Source organism: Marmota flaviventris, chromosome 6 (genome assembly GCF_047511675.1).
Source record: "Marmota flaviventris isolate mMarFla1 chromosome 6, mMarFla1.hap1, whole genome shotgun sequence".
Lineage (NCBI taxonomy): Eukaryota > Metazoa > Chordata > Mammalia > Rodentia > Sciuridae > Marmota > Marmota flaviventris.
In genome coordinates this window covers 45787605-45809000 of record NC_092503.1, presented here as the reverse complement: position 1 = coordinate 45809000, position 21396 = coordinate 45787605, and the positions used below count along the sequence as shown (strand labels likewise).

The 21396-nt window shown below is 37.9% G+C and overlaps 1 protein-coding gene across 3 annotated transcripts in view; it reads right to left on the bottom strand.

The window, feature by feature from the left end:
• Window positions 1–223: 223 nt before the first annotated feature.
• The window catches only part of Ros1 (ROS proto-oncogene 1, receptor tyrosine kinase), a 124072-nt gene continuing 102899 nt past the window's right edge, over window positions 224–21396 (bottom strand). For all 3 annotated transcript variants that reach the window (XM_034637013.2, XM_027953037.2, XM_027953036.2), the window contains 6 exons: window positions 20787–20916; window positions 14402–14499; window positions 13965–14168; window positions 12744–12878; window positions 6029–6192; window positions 224–577 (listed from right to left, as the gene is read on the bottom strand). In XM_034637013.2, the coding sequence (XP_034492904.2) occupies window positions 267–577; window positions 6029–6192; window positions 12744–12878; window positions 13965–14168; window positions 14402–14499; window positions 20787–20916 (1042 nt within the window). In that variant the 3' untranslated portion in view covers window positions 224–266. The remainder of the gene's footprint in view (window positions 578–6028; window positions 6193–12743; window positions 12879–13964; window positions 14169–14401; window positions 14500–20786; window positions 20917–21396) is intronic.

Sequence of the window (21396 nt, the reverse complement as noted above, 5' to 3'; positions counted from 1 at the left end):
GACAGCAGTGTTTTGTTTCCAGACTTAATGTCTCTTCCTGGGCTTTCCACACACATGGTTATTCACCCCATAATTCCACTGAAGGTTAGGCTGTTGGTATAGGGATTGCAGCAAATGAAACCAAAAGGCTCTCAGAACCCAGACTAGAACTAAGGAACTTTCAGTATTAAATTAGAGTCAGCCCACCACCACATCTATCATTCTTTTCTTTCTGTAATCACTCAGTGGGTGTGTTTCTCTCAACTCTGATTTCCCAGGCAGCACAATTAATCAGACCCATCTCCATATCCACTGTGAGCGAGACAGGCATAGTTCAAGCCTTCGAGCTTGCCAGGAGGGCAGTAAGCCACTTGTTTTTCTTGGCAGAAATCTTTGTCTGCATGTGGTTCCTTCTCTTCTTTCCTCAGACCACAAGATTCAGATTCCTTGGGGCAGAGAGGACCCTCTGAATTTTTTGCACCTTGACTGCATTCTGTGGCAAGGACCATATAGTTTAACCCTTCTTGGTTCTTGGTTTCCATTAAAGCAGCTGGCATAATGTCATCTGAATTCAAACTAGTTATATTGCCATCTTCACCTGTGAAGAAGCAAGAACGTTATTCTAGCACCTACTCAATTTCCTTTATTTGTAATAATGCACAGGTTGTATGAGAATTTTGACAACACCAACTTTATAGATCTGTTTAGCAAACATTTATGAGGACCATTAAGTGCTGGGAAGACAAACATAAACAAGACATTCTTCTGGCCCTTGAGGTTGCACCAGTCTAGTAAGGAAGCAGCTATATTACTATAGAAGGTCATGTGCAATTAAATAAAAGTCTATATTAAATACAGTGAGGGTGCAGAGGCAATTAACTCTGCCTTAACAAATGGAACAGGTCATGGTCTTTGTGCCAGAAATTAGGTGGCTCCCAGATAGCTCTTTGTCTAAAATACTTATCCTCCATCCAGCCATAGCAGCCAAAAAACTACCTTAAAAGCTTTATTCCTTTAGATTTAGCAATTTAATTACTTCTTAAGATAATATGCACTGAATGCCTATACAGGTCAGGCTATATTCTAGGTACTGATGATACAAAGTTGCTGCTCTTTGGTGCTTACATTTTAATGGGGAGAGGCAGACAGTGAACTGCCAGACAGCTGATTCTATGTCAGGTGTCGAGAAGCATGATGGAGGACAATTTGGCAGAGTAGGGGGCAAGAGAATTATGGTGGTGGAAAGAGGCTGCTATTTGAGATGGGGCATCAGCAAAGTGCTCTTTCATGAAGTGAAATTCTAGCCGAGACACAAATTAAGTACGGGAATTCACCATTTGCCTATCTTAAAGGATCATCCAAGGAGAGAGAAAGGCAAGAACAAGGGTCCAAAGGCAGGAACAGGCTGGTATGGATTGAAGAACAGCCAGACAGCTAAAGTGGCTTGTCCTCCTCAGTCATCCCCCTGGGTTAAATATCATATGAAACTATTAACGCTAATTGGCATGTAAAACTGGCATGCTTATGACCCTAAAAGAGAACATATATAAACCTAGCAAATTTTGATCACAGGGTCGAGGGAGAAGGACAATGACGTGAAACATTAGTAACTGTTAGGATTACTACTGATTCTGTGAGCTCTTTTAGAGCACTTACTACATACCAGACTCTATTCTAACTATATTAATGTATGTTAACTAATTCTTCTCCTATTAATTAGGTTCTAGAATTGACCCCAATGAACAGATGAGGAAAATGAGGCATAGAGGAGTTAAATAATTTGCCAAAGTTCACTCTGCTGGAATGAGTCTGTGTCCTCCCAGCAGGGTGGGTAGAGTTGCCATGCTGTGTGAGGAGGAGCCATGTGGGCAGTGTGCCCTGCAGAAGTCCTTGGGAAGCACAGAGACTGGACACCCAAGGGCGAGGAGGAGTGGCTGTCAGCAGGAAAATGGGCAGTGAGAAGGTGACTGGCCTTCTTCACAATTATGCTCATATTACTTTGCTTTTGTCTACTTATGTCATACATTTTCAATTCTGTGAACATAATGAATACTCAATTATTGTTTCAGAATTACCACAGTAGTATACTTATTGCCTATTTACATTTTCATAGGCATGCCCCAGATGAGACTATGGGACAAAATGGGTTAAAGGTGACCTCCTCTCATAAGGAAGTAAGAGGTCCCATAGAAACCTAACTACAGAGATTCTGAGACATATCACAAAATTATAAGGAATCAAAATGATACTTATGCAATATAAACATCAATATAGAAACATTAACTCTGAGAACTGCTTGTTTTTTTGTTTGTTTGTTTGTTTGCTTGCTTGCTTGCTTGCTTTCTTGTTTATGCAGTGCTTTCCACTCTCTGGGTATTCCTACCTGGATAAGAAATTTATAATCAGAAGCATTGCTGTCTTTTCATAAAGTATGATTTTAAAAATCAGAAACATTTCAGTGGACAGATGATAGCCCTTCCCTTTCTCCTCGTCACCCTTTGAGCAGGAAGGGCATTCCAACATGTGCCCTTATTGGGTGAGGCCTGCTGGTCTGCCTACCTTGTGCACATAGCCCCGATGTGCACCCAGGTTTGGGTTATTTGGAATGAACTTAAGTTGATATAAAAGAAAAAATGAAATGATTTCAAAGGATTAAGGGATATTGTACCTGTTTAGGGAATTCAATGGATCTACCTATTTATCATGCTCCAAATAAACTACAAAACTGATTGTATTATAAGAGGATACAAATTATATCCCCACTCTATATCATGAGGTGTGTATTTCTTTTGCGAATCTCCCCTGTTGCTGAAGAACAAGATGGCCAAGCTACAAATGGGGTCCTTGGGCATCATCTCATTTTGTTCAAAATCATCATGGATCACATGAATCATTTGAAAAATCATTTCAAACCCCACAAGTAGTCGAACAGTGTTGTAAAATATCTCCCTCATAGAAAAATTTTATCAGATGCCAATCCATGCTGGAAACCTGTGGAAGGACCCAGCTGCTATGGTTATTCCCAACATGGACTAGTAGTCATTGAGAAACTCGCAAGAATAACTTGCTAGGTGTGCTGGTAGCAATAGAAAATATTTTAAAATGTTAGGAAGAAATAAGATATTTGAGTAGTTCAGTGACCCATGATTAGGAAAATTAGGATTTTTTTTAAAGGGCTTAAAGAAATTAGGCTAAAGGAAAGTTTAGAATTTAAACAAATACTTACATCTATAATATAGGTCTTCCCACCAGCTACATCAATGTCATACCTTTAAACCATTAAATATTACATTGGAAAACTTGAACCAAAACATGATTTTAATTTTTTTTTTTTTTTTTTTTTTTGCTTGTTGAGGTTTTGAGAAATAATGTTTTATATGAGATAATTTTTTTTTTTGGCAAATTTTGCTGCCATTTCAGAGGAAAAAAAAAAAAAGATTAGCTAACTACTTCATTGGTTCCTAGCACTTACAGCAATATTTAGTAACTTGACCCTGGCAAGCTTTCAGCAATTAATACATCTTCTTGTTGCATAAAAAGCTTCTGAGAGACAGTGGTAATGGGAGCAGATTGTTTTGTTTATTTTTACATAGAAATTATTTAATAGCCCACAGGTCAGACCTAAAGGCAGATACCCTGAAAAATACAACGTGTGCTCAGTAACCTCTTTAAGAGGGAAATATTAAAATAAAGCCTTCCGAGTAAGACAGGGTATTTACAGACGAGACATATGCCGGCTGACTGGCTATGTTTAGAACAGCAGAGGAGCATTTAGATTTGTTTCCTGTGGAACTCTCTGGGACTGATGAGGTGATGTTTACACAAATGTTTGGATGAAGTCACTGGGATATTTTTACTAGATGCCCAGATATGTTACTAATCTTCTCTCTCTATCCCCTCTCTACCCCATTAGGTCAGTAGGACCATAGGATAGGCATGGCTTCCTGTAATCCTAGGGTGTTTTATTAAAAAAAAAAAAAAAAAAAAAAAAAAAAAAAACCTTCCAATGGCTTTCTTATCTTCTTACATATTTCCACAATAACAATGAAAACAGACACCTTATTGCTTTGTTAAATATATTCAACTGTCAACAAAGCAGCGTTACTAACATATTTTTATTTTTTAAAAAAGCAATTAAGTTTAGACTCACCTTGCAGGAACTGTTCCACTATTCCTATCCTTAAAAGATTGCAAACTCTTTCATTGTATTTTCTTTGTCTTCCCTGATTTTCTTGTTCCATCATGCTCTCAATTATCAAATTTTTAGTATTTTCATACCTCTTTTCTTTATTGAGTTTCAGGATTTATATCCATTGCAAATAACAGAATGATTGTCACTCTTTTACTAAATTTATACTTCCCTTATGGCCTAGAACTGCTTGTTTCTTTCTAAGTTATCATAGCTGAATTATATTCCCTGTTAAACTCTTCCTATATCATTATTCTGAATATTTATGTCAGCTTCTGTACTTTTATGAATAAAATTTAGAATTTTAATTCTTTTTTTAATGTTTTAGTTGTAGATGGACACAATACCTTTATTTACTTAATTAATTTATTTTTATGTGGTGCTGAGGATAGAACCCAGTGCCTCACACATGCCAGGCAGGTGCTCTACCACTGAGCCACAACCCCAGCCCTAGAATTTTAATTCTTAATGCCAACAGATGGGCACCTAAATAAACTTGGTATGACCAGGACAAAATGGTGTATCTCTTCCAACAGGCCCTGGGGTAAGAAGTCATTTTATTACATCTCGCTGTGCAGCACACTATTGATAATATCATAGGGGAATATGTGGGCAATTTCCTTACCACAGCCATGGCTATGTGATGGCTGAGAGCAAAGGCGCAAAAATGGAACCAAACTCTGGCCCCATCTCAGCAGTGTAATCATGGGAAAGTTGCTAAATCTCATTTTCACCATGAAAATGAGACTGATTATAATATTTCATACAGCTATTGGAGTATTTAAGAAGTGAATCTACATAGCATAGTGAGTGGAACATAAAAAGTGCTAAAATAAAATTAACTAAGATTGCAATTAAAATACTTTCACAAAACAGATTTTGTTCTGTATCTTCAGTATATCATTTGTTACCTTTCTCAGCTTCATAGATCAACTAAGTGACAGGGCATGGTAAAAAGATTTCACCCCAGACCTCCAAGAGTCTATGGAAATTTCTGATAGAGTCTAAGATACTGATTAAACCCTCAGGCCCACTGCGGTGGTCTCTGTGATTTTTATAAAAGGTGGTTTACATACTGGAAGGAAAGGATTCCATGACCAAAGAGTTGAGTTTTAAAATGAAATGTAAGTCAACTGTAAAAATCCATACATCCCTCTGGAAAGCTGACTGTCTGTGCAGCATTTGTTTAATCTTTCTTCAAGAGTCCTTCTCCTTTGGGTTTCCATGACAATGCTCCCCTGTGGCTTTCCTCTTCCCTTTCTGCCTTCTCTCTACAGGACCGCCATCTTTCTTAGTCCCTCACAGGCACACATACCAAACAACACACATTTTGCAGGAAAACATACAAATAAAAAGATATTCATTAAAGTAATTAGAATGGTTGCCTGGCCGGGGAAGGGAGGAAATAGAACAGGAGAGGAATATGGGGACAAAGGGACTGAACAAATAAACAAAATAAGAGAGAAGCCCCACATAGGCCAGTGATAATAATGTGCCATAAATGGAGAGACTATAATTAACCCAACTCTGCACTTGAGGTCCAAACTAGTCTAAGGCAGGGAGGAGGAGGTGAACAGATCTCATGAAAGCATAGCCTAGCATGTTAATTCTTGCCCTAAAATTATCTTACAATATAAATCCAGGGACCATAGCACTATTTAAAAAAATTAGTCTACAAAACAAAATAATTTTTAAGGAGGAAAATTATTTCATCATCATCACTTAATTGTGATGACAATGGTGACAGTATATTATTTCTTACCTACCCTAAAATATCTTCTGAGTACATTCCATTTAATCTTGATCAGTTCTCATTGGGGGAAAAAAAAAACTAGAAAATGCTTGAAAAATCAAACTTACCTTCAAAGCCTTCATTTAGGACTCCGCTGGAGTTTGCCTCATCTCTGCACTGAGAAATACTACTTAAGGAAAAATTTCTGAATAACTGAAGCTGGTCTTGAATTTTCTGGAAAGTAGGCCTTTCCTCGGGTTCTTGAGCCCAGCATTGGGTCATTAAATTCCACCTGAATATGTGGATAAATACAGAAAAATAAATGATGATTGGACATCATTATTGGTAACCCAGGTAAGATCATTTTAGAAGTGAAAAACTTTGAGTTATTTCCAGGTTTTCATAACTTATTTAAGCGAACAACCAAAAACTTTGGATTCATATTTATGAGATGCTTGCAATACTACCTTTAATAGATAACACCTTTCTTTAAAAGAAACTGACATTATCTTAATAGTTATTAATCCAAACAAATAGATGGAAAGATGTTGGAAATATCTACTACATATCATGAAATTAACAGCTTTAAAAATTACTGAAGAAGTTGAGGTTTAAAAGACATCATCTGTGAACGTTGATATTTAAAACAAAATCTAAGATCTTCTCCAGTCCACACATATCACTTAGTGGCAGAACCAAAGGTGGAAACCAGAATAGATTTCAGAGATTTTATTCTTTATTACACGAGAGACTTAGTTCCCCAGATATTCATAACTAGTTGATTAAATTTTATCTTTTCCTTAATGGTTGTCTATGAAATGTCTGTGTAACACTCTAAACTAGTAGTATGCTTCTATTCACTCAGCAAACATTTGTTCGATACTTATTTTACCCCAGCACTGCATCAGGAGCTAGGGAAGCAGCCATGGGACTCCTGTTCTTGTAGGTGACATGTACAATAAAAGACAGTGAGTGACAAAATTTATCTTGCCATTACTCATATAAGCAGGAAAAAAGGATAACTCTTTTGTATTGTCTGTAACAAATTAGATCTTTCTCAGAGTCTCTATCAAGCAGAAGATAGTTAACTTCATTTAGTATAAAGCAGTTTATAACTTAGTCTAATTCACTATTTTAAACAATCTTTTAAGGTAATGGATACTAATTCAGTCTTTCATATTTCCAGTCTAATCCTGTCCCCTCTCCCCTCTTTTCCAAAATGGCATCAGGATATACACCAGGTAAGAAGCTTATTTGATGTTTAGTGACACAGTTAAGGATTCTTTGAACTCTACTGTTCTCTCCAGCTCTTTAGTAATCTCACAGGTTGATCTAGAAGTTGATACAGCAACTGAGCTGGTTCATTCTGTAGGTATTTGCTACCAACATCATAAAATTTTTACCTGCCCATTCCCACTGAACACTTCCTCCCTTGCCTCTCTAGGTGGAGGCCTCTGTGACCCTCTTGTGTCCTTTTACAAGACTAGGGAAATCTATGCCTGTATCTGACACATGCCCATGGAGTGCTTCTTGGAAGAACCTCTAACTGTCAACAAAATCTTAACAGGACATAGGGGAAAAAGGAAATTTAGAAGTGCAAGTTAGACTGTTTCCATCTGGACATAACATTCTACCTTCTTAATAATGGTAGGTCTCCCCCTGAAAAAGTAGGGGGTCCCCTGCTCAGTGACTTCTTAGGCTCCTTCCAAACTGGAAGGCAGTGGGCAGTTGCTCTATGCCTTTGGGGTTGCTCACCTGATTTGTCTGAAGCCTTAAGAGGACTGAGAACCTATTTACCCAATACCTTCACCCTCCCAAGGCTATCTATGAAGTTCTCTTCTTTCTACATTTCCACAGAGCTTGTAAGTAGTGAGGTTTCTATTGATTTCTCTTTTTTATTAGACTGTTCTTATATACAGTTGTCATTCACACCTGGTACTTAATACACTAATAAAGAACTAAAGGATTTTAAATAATTCTCTCCTTCTCCAAAACTTGGTTTTCAAGTCAACTAAATTTACAAAAATTGTCAAATACCTGCTCTAATTTTTTTATTTTTCTGGAGCTAGGAAGCAGATTGGGGCAGAGACAAGAAATATTAGTTCTTCCATACTGGAAGAAAAATAAATTGTTCAAATTATGTTAACTTCTTTTAAAAAGCACTTAAGAAAATAAACATGAGTTCTAATAGAAATGGAGCATTTTTGGTAAGTTGCTCACAGAAGGTCTCTCTGCAGAGATGACATTTAAGCCCAAGAACTTTGTAGGAAAATAAGATGCTAGTCATGGGAATAGGGCGTGGATAGGAAAGCACACTAGAAGAGGGAAAAGCATGTGTAAAGTCCTAAATTTGGAAAGAGCTTGGCACAATCAGAACCTGAAAGAAAGCCAGTGTTACTGAAGTACAGTCATTGAGGGGAGAGAATGAGATGAGATCAGAAGAGAAAGGTGAGATCATGCAGGTCTCCCAGACCAGGCAAGGAGCTGGATTTTATGCCACTACAATGAGAAGCTGTTGAAGGTCTTAAAGAAGGCATGCTTTTTACATTTTCCAAGGATTTCTCTAGCTGATAGAGAGACAGTGGGTTGAAGAGGGGCCAATTGGAAGCTATTAAGGAAGGCTAGAAGAAAGAGAGTGATGGTTTGATTTAAAGTAATGGTAATGGAACTAAAACAAGATTATACTCAACCACCAGGTGACAATGACCCAGAAATCATCATAGGTATTGAGTATAAAATAACTAGTATCTATTTTAGGATTATAATCTTCAATCTCCTATAATGTGGCATATGAACTCCACTTCCACTTACTTCACTTCTTGACAAGCACCTCAGGTCAGAGTTAGCATATCAGGGTATGATAGGGAAATCTAAACATTGAGTTTTTGGTTTTTTGGTTTTTGTTTGTTTGTTTGCTTTGTATATTGATCTGATGACTTTTCATATGTATCACACATAATTTATAATCTGATCAGAAGAATACAAAACTTGGCTCCATTTTTACAAAATTAGAGTCATAGCTGAAAAATAACTGAAACACATCCTAATCAGTTGCATTTTTCTTTATAACCCTTGCCACTTAGAAACAAGGATGATACACAGATCACAATGGAGGATTATTAGACTTTGAGTAATATATAAAAACTAATATCAAATCATGGAACTTAAACAGTTAAAGAAGAAGGTTGATGTCTAATCTCAGCGTTGTGTTGAGATTTTAAGAGGAGGAAGAAAAGCATTGTAATTATCCACCAGAAGCATATCTGAGAATAAATGTGATTATGTTTCAAAGATATCACCAAGGTACAGGTAAAATCTCTCAAGACTTGACATATTTAAGTGATGAAGACTTTACTTATATTATTTATTTATAACCTGCTTCATTCTACAAAAGTTTCCATATGTTCAGTAGACCATGAGGAAGGAAGGAAGGGAGAAGGAAGCGAGGAAGGGGAGGAGGAGGGTGAGGACAAAGAAGTCATCCTCATGGCTGACACTTAGTCACCTACCCCTCATCTATACATTCACTGTACCCTTGAAAAGTTCTGCCTTTTGTTTCATTTAGTAATCCATTTAAGCAGTTATTCCTACTGTTTTTCATCTTTGGAGGTTTTAATTTACATTGAATCCAATCATTACTCTTTTTAAAAAATTTTTACACCTTTTTTTTAAATAACTTCTTGATGGCAAAACACGTGCTCTGTTAGTATATAAAACTTTCCAGTTCCACCATCCAGGGACAAATGAAGAATAAGAAAAGAGGAGCTATATTTAATATCAATCATCTAAAAGTCAAGAATACAAGCTGTGCTTTCAAATAGCAATAAACTGTCAATGGAATAAAATAGAGAGACTTTTAAGAATTTCATAATACCAAGGACAGAATTTCTTGCCTTTTTCAGTAAACTTACAGTTTCTATAGCTGTGGCATAGGGGGATTGTCCCTCAGAAAAGTGCACCTGTCATTGTTCAGTACCATGCTTTATACACTGCACTAATCACAGTTACAAATAATCAAAGGTATTACTCAGATAATAGTCTAAATAAACTTGCTGGTCCTTCAAGTTCATTAAAATTTACATGATTTGGCTGCACTAGTTCTACAAAAATATGCATTTATGCTTGAAGTATCTTGTTTGTCTAAGTATCCAGCTTCAAATTCCTCTACTCACTGTATGAACTCTTTGTTCCTCTTTGCCTTGATTTTTATTTTTCAAAATAGGATGGGACTCATTAGCTGTGTTCAATATTAATCTCTATGCTTATTAGAGTCCTTGAATTCATGAAGCCATTGACGTTGAACAAAGGAAAACTCCATAGCATCTTTTAGTGTTAAGGGGGCAGGTATTTAAACAAAGCTCATAAAATACAGATTTCAAAAATCCCTTACTCATTATACTCAGTCTTGGAGAGACCCAATTAGTATACAGTTGTACATATTTTTTCAGGAATGAAAAGAAGAGGGTGAGACTCCTGCTGCTGTGACACATCTGTCATAGAACCCCCAAGAGCTCTCACTTGAGGTAGACTGCCCTTTGATCCTGTTTCTTCTCAGACTGGTGTAGTTGTTGTGCAAACTAAAGCTGAAGAGAAGACTGATGGCTGGGCTTTTCCCCCTCCACACATCTGAGCCTATGGAGAGAGGGGCAGGAATGCTCTGAATCCTACATTCCACTAATAGCTAAAACAGCACAGCCATCTATGGGCTCACCTGACCCAGAGTGCATCCAGGTGCTGAGAATTTAAGCAGTGAATAGAAGAAGGTGCAGCGTGGCTCAGTGCAGACTTTCAACCTCTAAGCTGGGCCTGTGATCTCAGAGGACTGCTTCAAATAAAAATCAGTTCCCTCTGTACTCTAAAGAGAGTAGTTAATCTTTATCATGACAACTTAAGGCCTTGACCAGATTGAATGGCATCACCAAGAGCTCCATTTCCTAGCACAGCTTGTTTTGCAGGTTGGCAGTGGATCTTAACCCTTCCTGGAGCTCTGCAGAGTCATGCATCACGTGGAAGTCTTGGAGCATTGCTCCCTTTTTTTTTTTTTTTTATTAATAATGTAGAAATGAACTTTAACACCCCCTAGTGAAAAATCTGGGTTTCAAGGAAACTGGATTTTCATAAAAATTAGGATAATAATGTATTCAACCAATGAATTATTCAAGAGAACACCAGATAGAATATTATCTTTTCCCACTTCTTATCAGGAATACTTTTCTAGAATTTTTGTAGCACTTCTTCTTCCTCCTCCTTCTAGTTGCATTTGTGCATACCTTTGGATGGAACAAAATTCATCAGACCTATATTTTTCTGCAGTGCAAATCAGCAATTTATTATTCATCTCCATTCTCCCCAAACAAAATAATTAAATAAATCTGTCAAAATTTATAATTCAATATCTATTACTAAGGTGCCTGTGCAGAAATATTGTATAATTATGAAGAGGCACATTACCCGCTCCTCAGGGGGTCATACCAATAAAAATTTAAGAGCATAAGGAAAACTCTGCAATTGAAATTTGGGGGGACATTTCTCAGTGCTTGAGAGAAGTGTTAGAATGCAAACTAGATTAATGGTTACTTAAACTTCATTTCATATTCAGGTATGCTGCGTTTCACCATAGGTGAAATTTTTTAAATTTTTGAATGATTTCTTATCTCTAATTTGCAGATTTTCCCCATCTCTCCCCCAAAGGCTCATGAATAACTTTTTTTTTTAGGCACTGTTACCAAATCTGATCAAGTGTGTGCATATCTGATCTCTTTAAAAATATTCCAGAAGTTGTAAAAGCTAAATTAGAAATGAGTAGTATTGCAGAAACATTTACCAGTAGAACACCAATCAAGGTGCCCGGCTCTTAATCATCTGTTGGCTCAGCGCTGAATAATCCTCTAAATAACACTGCATAGTCAAGGCAGTACAACCATGGTGTGCATCCGCATACTGCTAATTCCTTTTGCACTTGTCTGTACCACACAGTTTAGCACTTTATTACATGCTGGCTGGTCACCCAACTGCACCGTGTGTGTCTTTTCATTCAAAATACATTCCAAGATGCAGAAGAGCTGTGGTGCTAGTATAAAGACATTTGTACTCCACACAATCCTCGGCTTGGTATTGTGTATATAATTGAGATATTTGGTCATTTGTTCTTTCAGAACCTCTTAGGTAAAGTGTCAAGACTTGATATTTCTTCTGAGGTTCTTCACAGGAGGCAAATGAGTACCCAAGCATAATAACCTAGAAATTTGTTTTCACTCAGATTGAGACAAAAATTACTCTCTCTTCTGGGGATCACTATTAGAATTCTATAGTGATGAAAATCAATTTGATAGAGTCATTAATATTTAGTCATTTTGTGTTAAGTTCATAAACAGATCACAATATGTATAATTTTTAGTAATACTATTTCCCATGGAAAATTATCAGTTAGATTAACGAAGGCAATATGACTTTGAAACAGTATATTCTTATTTAATAGGGCCTTTTAATTAAGATATTATCCAAATCACATCTCCCAAAATAAAATTAACAAATTCATGTACACACACACAAACATACTTATTCATACACACAAAGCTATGTCTATTTGTTAGAATTAACTTGACAGGAATATAAATAAACTCTACTGTCCAAATGTTTGTTTCTGAGTGAGCTGTCACATGCATATATAAATAAGAAGAAACTATAATGTGTTTAGTAAATTAAGTGTCACAATCAATCCACAGATTATGTGGCATACACAAATATATAAATTCCAGTTTTTATTTTAAAATGCCATATCAATGAGGCCTAAGATAATACACGTTTGTTTGGGGGATGCTTGTGTTAATATAATTAACTTACAGATCATCAGGACAATTTCTTGGTGGTTCCAGTCTCCCTCCTGTTTGCACATAGTTTAAAACATCAAGGTTGGAATGAGCTGGATAAGGCTGGTGACCAAGAGTTAAAATCTCCCAAATCAGAATTCCAAAAGACCTAAAGATATAAAGGGTTGGCTTTAATTATACTTATTAGAGATATCAGGTTTACAATAGCTTCTTCAACATAAATTATTCCTGTGACTATGGGGCCTACTTTTGTGGTTGACATTATTGGCCTCATAACAGGCAAATAGGAGACTTGAAAAAAGTTAGAACTTAAGAAAATGTAGCACAGTACACTGCATATGGAACAATACTTCAAAAGTAATAGGAAAACTTAGTGGGGGCACATGCACACACAGAGACAAACGCACACAGATGCACATGCACATATACACACACTCATGCATGCGTGTACACATGCACACACAGATGCATGTGTGTGCATACATGCTTGCACACTGTTCCTCCCCCAGCTAAAACTTTATTATGGATTCCACTGCACATGGCTTTAGAGCATCAGTATGTGGACACTCATGTGGGTAAATAAGAGAGCACTTCACTATTTCTCGCATTTGAGGGGGATAGAATACTGGTAAACATAGAATCAATTTTATCTCAACCACAATTTTGCCTAGGGCCAGCTCAACTTAACATGTCACTGGACAAATCTTTACATTTAAGCAACTCTAATCAAAAGTTGGAAGTCAAGTAGCAAAAATGAGGAATCTTATTCAAATAATAAAAATATGTCCAAACCTCCCCAATATCCTAATCTTTTTGCCATCTGTGATTTAAAGTCTACCTGTGAATCAATCACCAAGAAACCCAAAATAGCAGACTTTTGGGCACATATTTGGGTATTAATTCATAAGCACCAATTTGTATTTGTCATATATTTAAATGCCTGTGGAAAGTAATAAAACACTTGAAGTAAATCTCTCTCTTTAGTATATTATTGTAAAATAAAGGATCAAAACTGATTGGGAGAGGAAGGTAAGTGGCAGAGACCCAGGAATAGTTCCATCTTGACAACCAGCTTTCACATTAGCTTGAAGAAAATAGCTTAACCTCTCTGGTCTTCTGTTTTCTCACATTTAAAAGAAAAATGGGATTCGATGTTCTTTTAAGATCCTTTCTGACTCTGATGTTTGATGTTTGACAGTTCTGCCTGTGTTTCTCTGTGTCCCATTAGGCTCACCATACATCAGACTGAGTAGTGAAGATTCCATCCATCAAACTTTCTGGAGCCATCCACCGAACGGGGAGCAGGCCTTCCCCTCTCTTTCTATAATAATCATTTTTATAGATGTCCCTTGCAAGTCCAAAGTCCCCAATCTTTACTATCCGCGAAGGACTGGTATAGTCTTTCACAGACACAAGGCAATTCCGAGCTGCCAGATCCCTATGAGAGAAATTATATTTAATAATAAAGTTCTGGAAAACAGATGAGTAACACTTGTAGGTAGAATAGAAGAGAGACTTCTTACAGAAATATTGCTGTTTTGAAGGAATGAAAATGTGTTAAGTATTTTGTGTGACGTGTCCAAACTACAGGTAATATGGTACCTGTAGTTGTATGGTAATATTGTTAAATAACCCTTTAAACAATATATTCCTCTTTAATAGAGTCTATACCTGTGAATGAAGTGCATCTGCTCCAAGTAGACACAGCCTTTTGAAATATCTACACACACATCTACCAGGTCAACCAAGTTGAGTAAAGGACCATGAAGCTGTGAGAAATTAAGGAAAAATTATTAGTACTTTTCCAATTTGCACAAAATATATACATATAAGTGTGACTATTTGGACACATACATATACATTCATATACACACTTGTATATGATGTTCTGAAGGAATTTCTAGTTATGTTTACAATAATTCAAATAAGAGAAAAATGTTTTATATGCTTTCTATCAAAACATACATAAATGAAAGACTATATTTATAATAAGGAGAGCTGATATGGGATCTTTATTGGAAAGATCTCACACTATAAGATCAGACAGACCAACATTTGAAAACTAATTCTGTTATTAACTAGTTGTGTGATCTTGCTTAAATTGCTTAATTAACCAAGTAACTTTCTCATATGTAAAATGGGCATAGTAATACTGACCTTAAAAAAATAAAAATAAAATCTGTAATATTGTTGGGACACAGCAGGTACTTGATAAACAGTAGCTGTTCTCATGAATAGTAATAATATTTGACCAATTCTATTTGTTTGAATTATTGGCCCTGGCACTGTAACATATCAGTCAAGACTATGAACTAGTTCCTCATATGAGTCTCATAAAATTTTGTTAGTAATACTCTTGGAAGAAGGAGAAGGAGAAGGAGAGGAGGAGGAGGAGGAGAAGGAGAAGGAGAGGAGGAGGAAGGGGAGGAGGAGAAGGAGAGGAGGAGGAGGAGGAGGAGGGAGGAGGAGGAAGGAGAAGGAGGAGGAGGAGGAAGGAGGAGGAGGAGGAAGGAGGAGGAGGAGGAAGGAGGAGGAGGAGGGAGGAGGAGGAAAGAGGAGGAGGAGGAGGAAGGAGGAGGAGGGAGGAGGAGGAGGAGGAAGGAGGAGGAGGAAGGAGGAGGAGGAGGGAGGAGGAGGAGGAGGAGGGAGGAGGAGGAGGGAGGAGGATGGAGGAGGAGGAGGAAGGAGGAGGAGGAAGAGGAAGGATGAGGAGGAAGGATGAGGAGGAGGAAGGATGAGGAGGAGGAAAGAGAAGGAGGAGGAGGAGGAAGGAGGAGGAGGAGGAAGGAGAAGGAGGAGGAGGAGGAGGAGGAAGGAGGAGGAGGAGGAAGGAGAAGGAGGAGGAGGAGGAGGAGGAGGAGGAAGGAGAAGGAGGAGGAGGAGGAGGAAGGAGGAGGAAGGAGGAGGAGGAGGAGAAGGAGGAGGAGGAGGAAGGAGGAGGAAGAGGAGGAAGGAGAAGGAGGAGGAGGAGGAGGAGGAGGAGGAGGAGGAAGGAGGAGGAGGAGGAGGAGGAGAAAGCCAGCGCAAATATAAACTGGAGCCAGTACTGGTTGCAATGATTTCCAGGTGAAAAAAGTCAGTGAAAAATTTTATTCACAGCATACGGAAAAAAATCAAAGTTCCTTCCTGAAGGACATGATCATACATTGTCTGTGCCTTTCCATTTTCCTGCAATTACCTGGTTTGGGCTTTTTTCATCCCTAATCTGATGCATTGAAAAACTTCCCATCTCTTCAGCTTCTTATACTTCCAGTAGATTGCCTTGTTGTGCCACTTCCTGTAAATTCCATTATAAATTCCTGAGTACCTCCCACCCACCCCCTGCCTGTGGCAGCCCCAGACTTCACCTGCCTCTCTGTATGTTCATTTTACTTCCTCTCATGATCTTTTGCTTCAGTCATTCTGGGATACATGTTGTTGCTTATAATTTCTCTGCATTTCTCAACCTCTCTTCTTTTTTTTTTCTCCTATGATATTTTTCCCCCTTGGGATGATCTCCTTGTTCTTGATTTCCATCAACATCCTTTAATGAGCATCTCAAATGACTCCCAACCTCCAAATCCCTCAATTCCTCATGCAGAGGTGCTTTTAAGCACCTCTAACAATCTCAAATCTTGCCCTGAAACTAGTGATAATCCTATTATTCCAGGATTTAGTGTTGCCATAGCCCCACACAACTACACCTAGGGCGGATTAGCTAGGGTCGACCTTATACCAAGAATCATCCCGCCTCCAACCTTGCTCAGGTCCACCAGATGACTATCTCGTGGCCTAAATTTAGTCTTCTCCTGAGCATCCTGACTGCTTGACTGGTTCCTGTGTGTGAATGGAACTGTTTGATCTTGGTAAAATCTACTCTACTCATGAAGATTTTTTCTAGATTTAGAATCCTGCTCCTGAACTTCAGTCTAATGATACTGCCCTGTTCCTTATACTGCTGACGAGATTTCCGTAATGCTGCCTGCCTGCCTGCCTGCTTGGATCCATGGCTATTATCACCTCCTCTTATCCCTGATAGGGACACCTCATCATTCTATGTTGGGCCCCCTGGACTTTAGATGCTGCCCGCATCTACTGCCTGCTGTGTCTTGCTAAACCCTTCAGATGTATTAAACCTTCACCAGGTCCCATCCCTATTCAAAGCCTTAATCACTCAGGAGAAGATATGCTGTAACCATCATATCTCTTACCTTAGCTGTGTCCCAAACAGATGACCTCCACCATGACAACTTCCTTGCTTTTCTTAGTTAGGAATCACCTCTCTTTCCTCTTCAGCAATATATTCTCCACCCCACTTTAATGGGTCCTTCCTAATGGGTCTACTTGAGGGTAATATGTGACCTATGACAGCCATCCCTACCAAGTGGCAAGTTCCTTGAGACAAAGAACCACATCTTTCACTGTCATACAATAAATACCAACAGAAATTGAACAAATGAAATTGCTCTTGAAGACAACACATTTATTACTGTATATTTGTATTATTTTGATAGTTTTTCTTTTTTATCTTAATCCAATCCTAGAACATCAAAGCCAAAAAGAACCTTAGAAAGCTTTTGATTCAGTATTTCAGTTTATGGATGAAGAAACTGAGTTCCCCAAATCGAAGTTTCTAGACCTAGTTGCAGTCAATCCTTATTAACCAGTGTGGAAGCAGGACAAGGAGGTAACTTGTGCTGGTTCTTCTAGAATGTGTTTCTGAGCATCCCTGTGCAGAGGTGGCTAGTCTAGAATGCATCACCCTGAGGGGGGACATCATGTCTGGGTATTCCCTCATGGGCACACAGAACCTAACAGCATCCTGTCCTCTCTGGTGGCAGTGAGTGAGATGAAGCCCTGGAAACTTCCTGGTCAGCCCACAGGTCAACCCGTGGGAAAAGCAGCAAAAGAATTGGAATATAGTTAAAATCAGCCATTATAACCATTGGGATCTTGGGTCAATAGGTAACGTTTTTAAAAAGTAGATCTATGTTCTTTTGGTCCGTCTTCATTCTCTCCCCCCTATGCCACCAAAGTAAAACATACAAATAAACATTCTTTGAATGTGTGCGTCTTTAATTTTACTTTCTCTCTAACACTTAATAAAATGATGATGGGGAGGTGTGTATTTTGGAAACTCACAAGGACAAATAGGTCAGGTGAATAGATATAAAAGATAAAACATTTTGGAAGAGGGTAAGCAGATGGAGGAATGGTTACATAAGGGAGCCAAGATTGGGGACAGCTGACTTCCAGCAGAAGGAGAATACCCAATTGACCTGTTTTTCATGATACAACCCCATAAAAGCTCCAGAATGGAGGTGGCAGGTATTTCTGAATGCAGGGATAAGGGTCAGGACAGAAAGCAAGGTGAATGTTTAGTTCTTTCAGGGTTAACTAGATCCCAGATACCCTAGCATGGCAGGCATCTTTTCTCTGCAGAAGAAGAAGAAGAAGAAGAAAATAGAAATCTAAGTCAGAATAACTCTGAGTTAAATAATAATAATAATAATAATAATAACAATAACAATAACAACAACCACCACCATATTAAAGCACTGGCTGACAATGAAGAATGAAACTGAGAGTCCACACTGGGCTTTGAGACCTCCAATCCTCTTTTGACTCCCTGAGCTAAAACATCAGGGTTTTATTGCCCAGGGAGAAAAGACCAGCAAATCCCTTTCTGTTGAAACCAATGCACACCAGGGAAGAGATTCAGATGGGAGCAGCAGGGGCCTGCTTAACAACCAGAAGGAAACTTTCTTACACACACAGGTCCCAGTCAGCTTCTTGGGCCTCATATTAATTATAAAGACCAGCCAAGATTCACCAAATAGGAACTGGAGGTATGGCTCGGTAGTAGAGCTCCTGCCTCCATATGCAAAACCCCAAGTTTGATCCCCAGCACCAGGAAAAAGAAATCACCAAACATTTTGAGAAAACCTTCTCACATTGAAAACAGATTTCAAAACAAAGAGGAAAAAATGAAATCAAGAATTGGAAGCAAATTAACTTTTAAAAAAGGGTTAGTATCCCAAGAAATACAAGACAAAATTTTGAATCTATGAGAAAAAACAGAGTCTTATTTTAAAATGCAAAGTATAAGAACAAGTTTGTGAAAAGTTGAAATATGATAACAGAAACTTTATTCTATAAAAATTTTAAGGGATAAAGTCTAGAAAGTCTATCAGAATGGAGAGAAAAAGAACAAGAGATAAAAAAATAACAGAAAATAGCCAAAAGTAAGAGAATTTGAAACAAAGTAGCCCTCTGTCCAACTAAGATGATTTCTGTAACTAGGAAATAGAAGGAACTAAGAACTGTATTTATTATCAAAAAATAATATTAAAAAAGGAAAGGATTGATTTTTCAGTCATTGTCCAGAAAAGAGTATACCACACACAAAATTTCACTAAAATTTTCCAAAAAGAGGGGCAAAAAGCAGATCACCAGGAATCAGGAATCAGAATAGCATAAGATTTCCTAGTGGCAGTTGTAGAAGCTAGAAAACAAAGATGGTTTTATTTGGGAATAAGAGGATTTTTCAACATAGATTCCAACCAAGTTATCAGTCAAGTGTAAGGGAAGAGTAAAAGATATTTTTTCAAAAAATGGGGGGGGGCAAAAAAAAAAACACAAAATTTTGCCTCACATGCATGCTTCCTCATTCTTGCTCTTTCCTAAAACAAAAACAAAGAAGTCATGAGATAGAGGGTAAAAGGGTCCAGCATAAAAAGAATTGAGATCCATGACCAGAATACACCTGAAGGAAATCTCTGGGATAGCAGATGTGCAGGCAGCTTGAAGGACAAGCACCTGTGTGGCCTCAGGAAGGAGGGACCCAAAGAAAAACTGAACAGCTGGATTACCTGATGGACTAGCCATACTGAGAAAAGTGATATAATCCTAGCTTAACTAATAGCAAGCAAAGCAAAGGAAAAATAAATAAATAAATAAATAAATAAGAGGCATTTAATAAAATAACCCAAGCAGGGATGGGGTGGGGGGGATGGAACCAAAATCCTAGCATTTGAGTAACTGAGTTGCATATAATAATTAAAGGCTGCAATAATGCAAAGATGGAGTACTGATGTATTTGGAAAATGTGACAAAAAGTTGGAGGACGGGAAAAGCAAAATTTTTCTGTGTCTAATGCTGGTGGGGTTGGGCAGATATAGGAGGAAATATAAGTTAAATTTTCATCTTTCATAGTGGGACATGGATAGATTTCTTCCCAAGATCAATGTACATCAGTGTAAGCAGAGTCTTCAAGGATGTGGAATTAAACACGTGCAGAAGATAACGTGCAGGCCTGGGAGGTGGTAAAGTCAAGCAGTACAGGGCTCCTATCATACATTTTAATTTTTTAGTCATATAATGTATTTGATAGGAAAATATCCAAATGTTTTAAATCTACAGATTTAAACTCTAATATCTTGTCTCACATGTTTTCTCAACTGAAACATAAAGTAGATTCCCACAGGTGGTTACCTCCTGACTCTGTCCACTAATTCATAGTATCTCTAGAGTCCACACTGAAAAAGAGAAGACAGATCCGAGGCAGAACTGTAGAGCTGACAGGAGTTGATAGCGTGGATGTACGGGAAAAGAAGGCAAGGAACTGGATGGATGAAGCAGGAGAGGATTAGAAATCAAGAGGTTTGTATTGGCCAAAGCAAATTCAAGATGCCTAATAAAATCCAAATTGATCTGTCAACCTAGATAGATCTAAGTCAATAGATCTGACCTAAGGGTTTAGAATTTAATAAAGACTTTGGGACTGGAAATGTAATATGGGACAGACAGGCATATAGATAAGGTAAAGAGATGGGCCATTCCAACTGCAAACAATCTCTATGTTCCAGAAAAAAACACAATTCTGACCATGAGGGACTTATTTTCCCATTAAATACTAAACAAAGGCTCAAATTGTCCCAATCTAATGCTAAAGGTTATCATGGAAACCTTGTAAGGTTCTACCACCAGCCAAAACTACAACCTGTTGAAATAAAAATTAATGGGAAGCTATAGGCATTGGCACAAGGAAATCAATGGTGTGGACCGTTCTGCCTACCGTTGTCATCCGGGCTTTACGCAAATAGGTTAAAAGGTCACCTCCTTCCATCAGTTCCAGGATAATGTACTGAGGTTCATTCAGCAGACAAACTCCAAGCTGCTTCAGAATGTTGGGATGATTGAACTTGCTAAAAGGTGGAAAGACAAAGACTAATGATATGATAGCAACAGGAGACCTAGCTGAGACTCCTTATGGAATGAACAAATTCTTTATGCATAGTTTCCTTCAGAATCCCTGACTTACTTTCTTAATAGGTGCAAGTTTCCTTTTCCAACTACTGGTCTGTGTATGTGCCTTATGGAGGTAACGTGGCAACCCCTAGTGGCCAATGCATGTGGATAGAACAGGGTGGATTTTAGAAGAAATAGCATTTATATTAAAAAATTTTAAATATTTCTTGTTAAATATTGTTTTTAGTTGTTGATGGACCTTTATTTTATTCATTTATTCATATGCAGTGCTGAGAATTGAACCAAGTGCCTCACACATGCTAGGCAAGTGCTCCACCACTGAACCACAACCTCATTTGTGATAGAAAAGAAAGCAATTTGACTAATAGCCTTCTTCAAAAGCTGTTTGGAATCTTTGGTGATGTTTTTGGTCATCA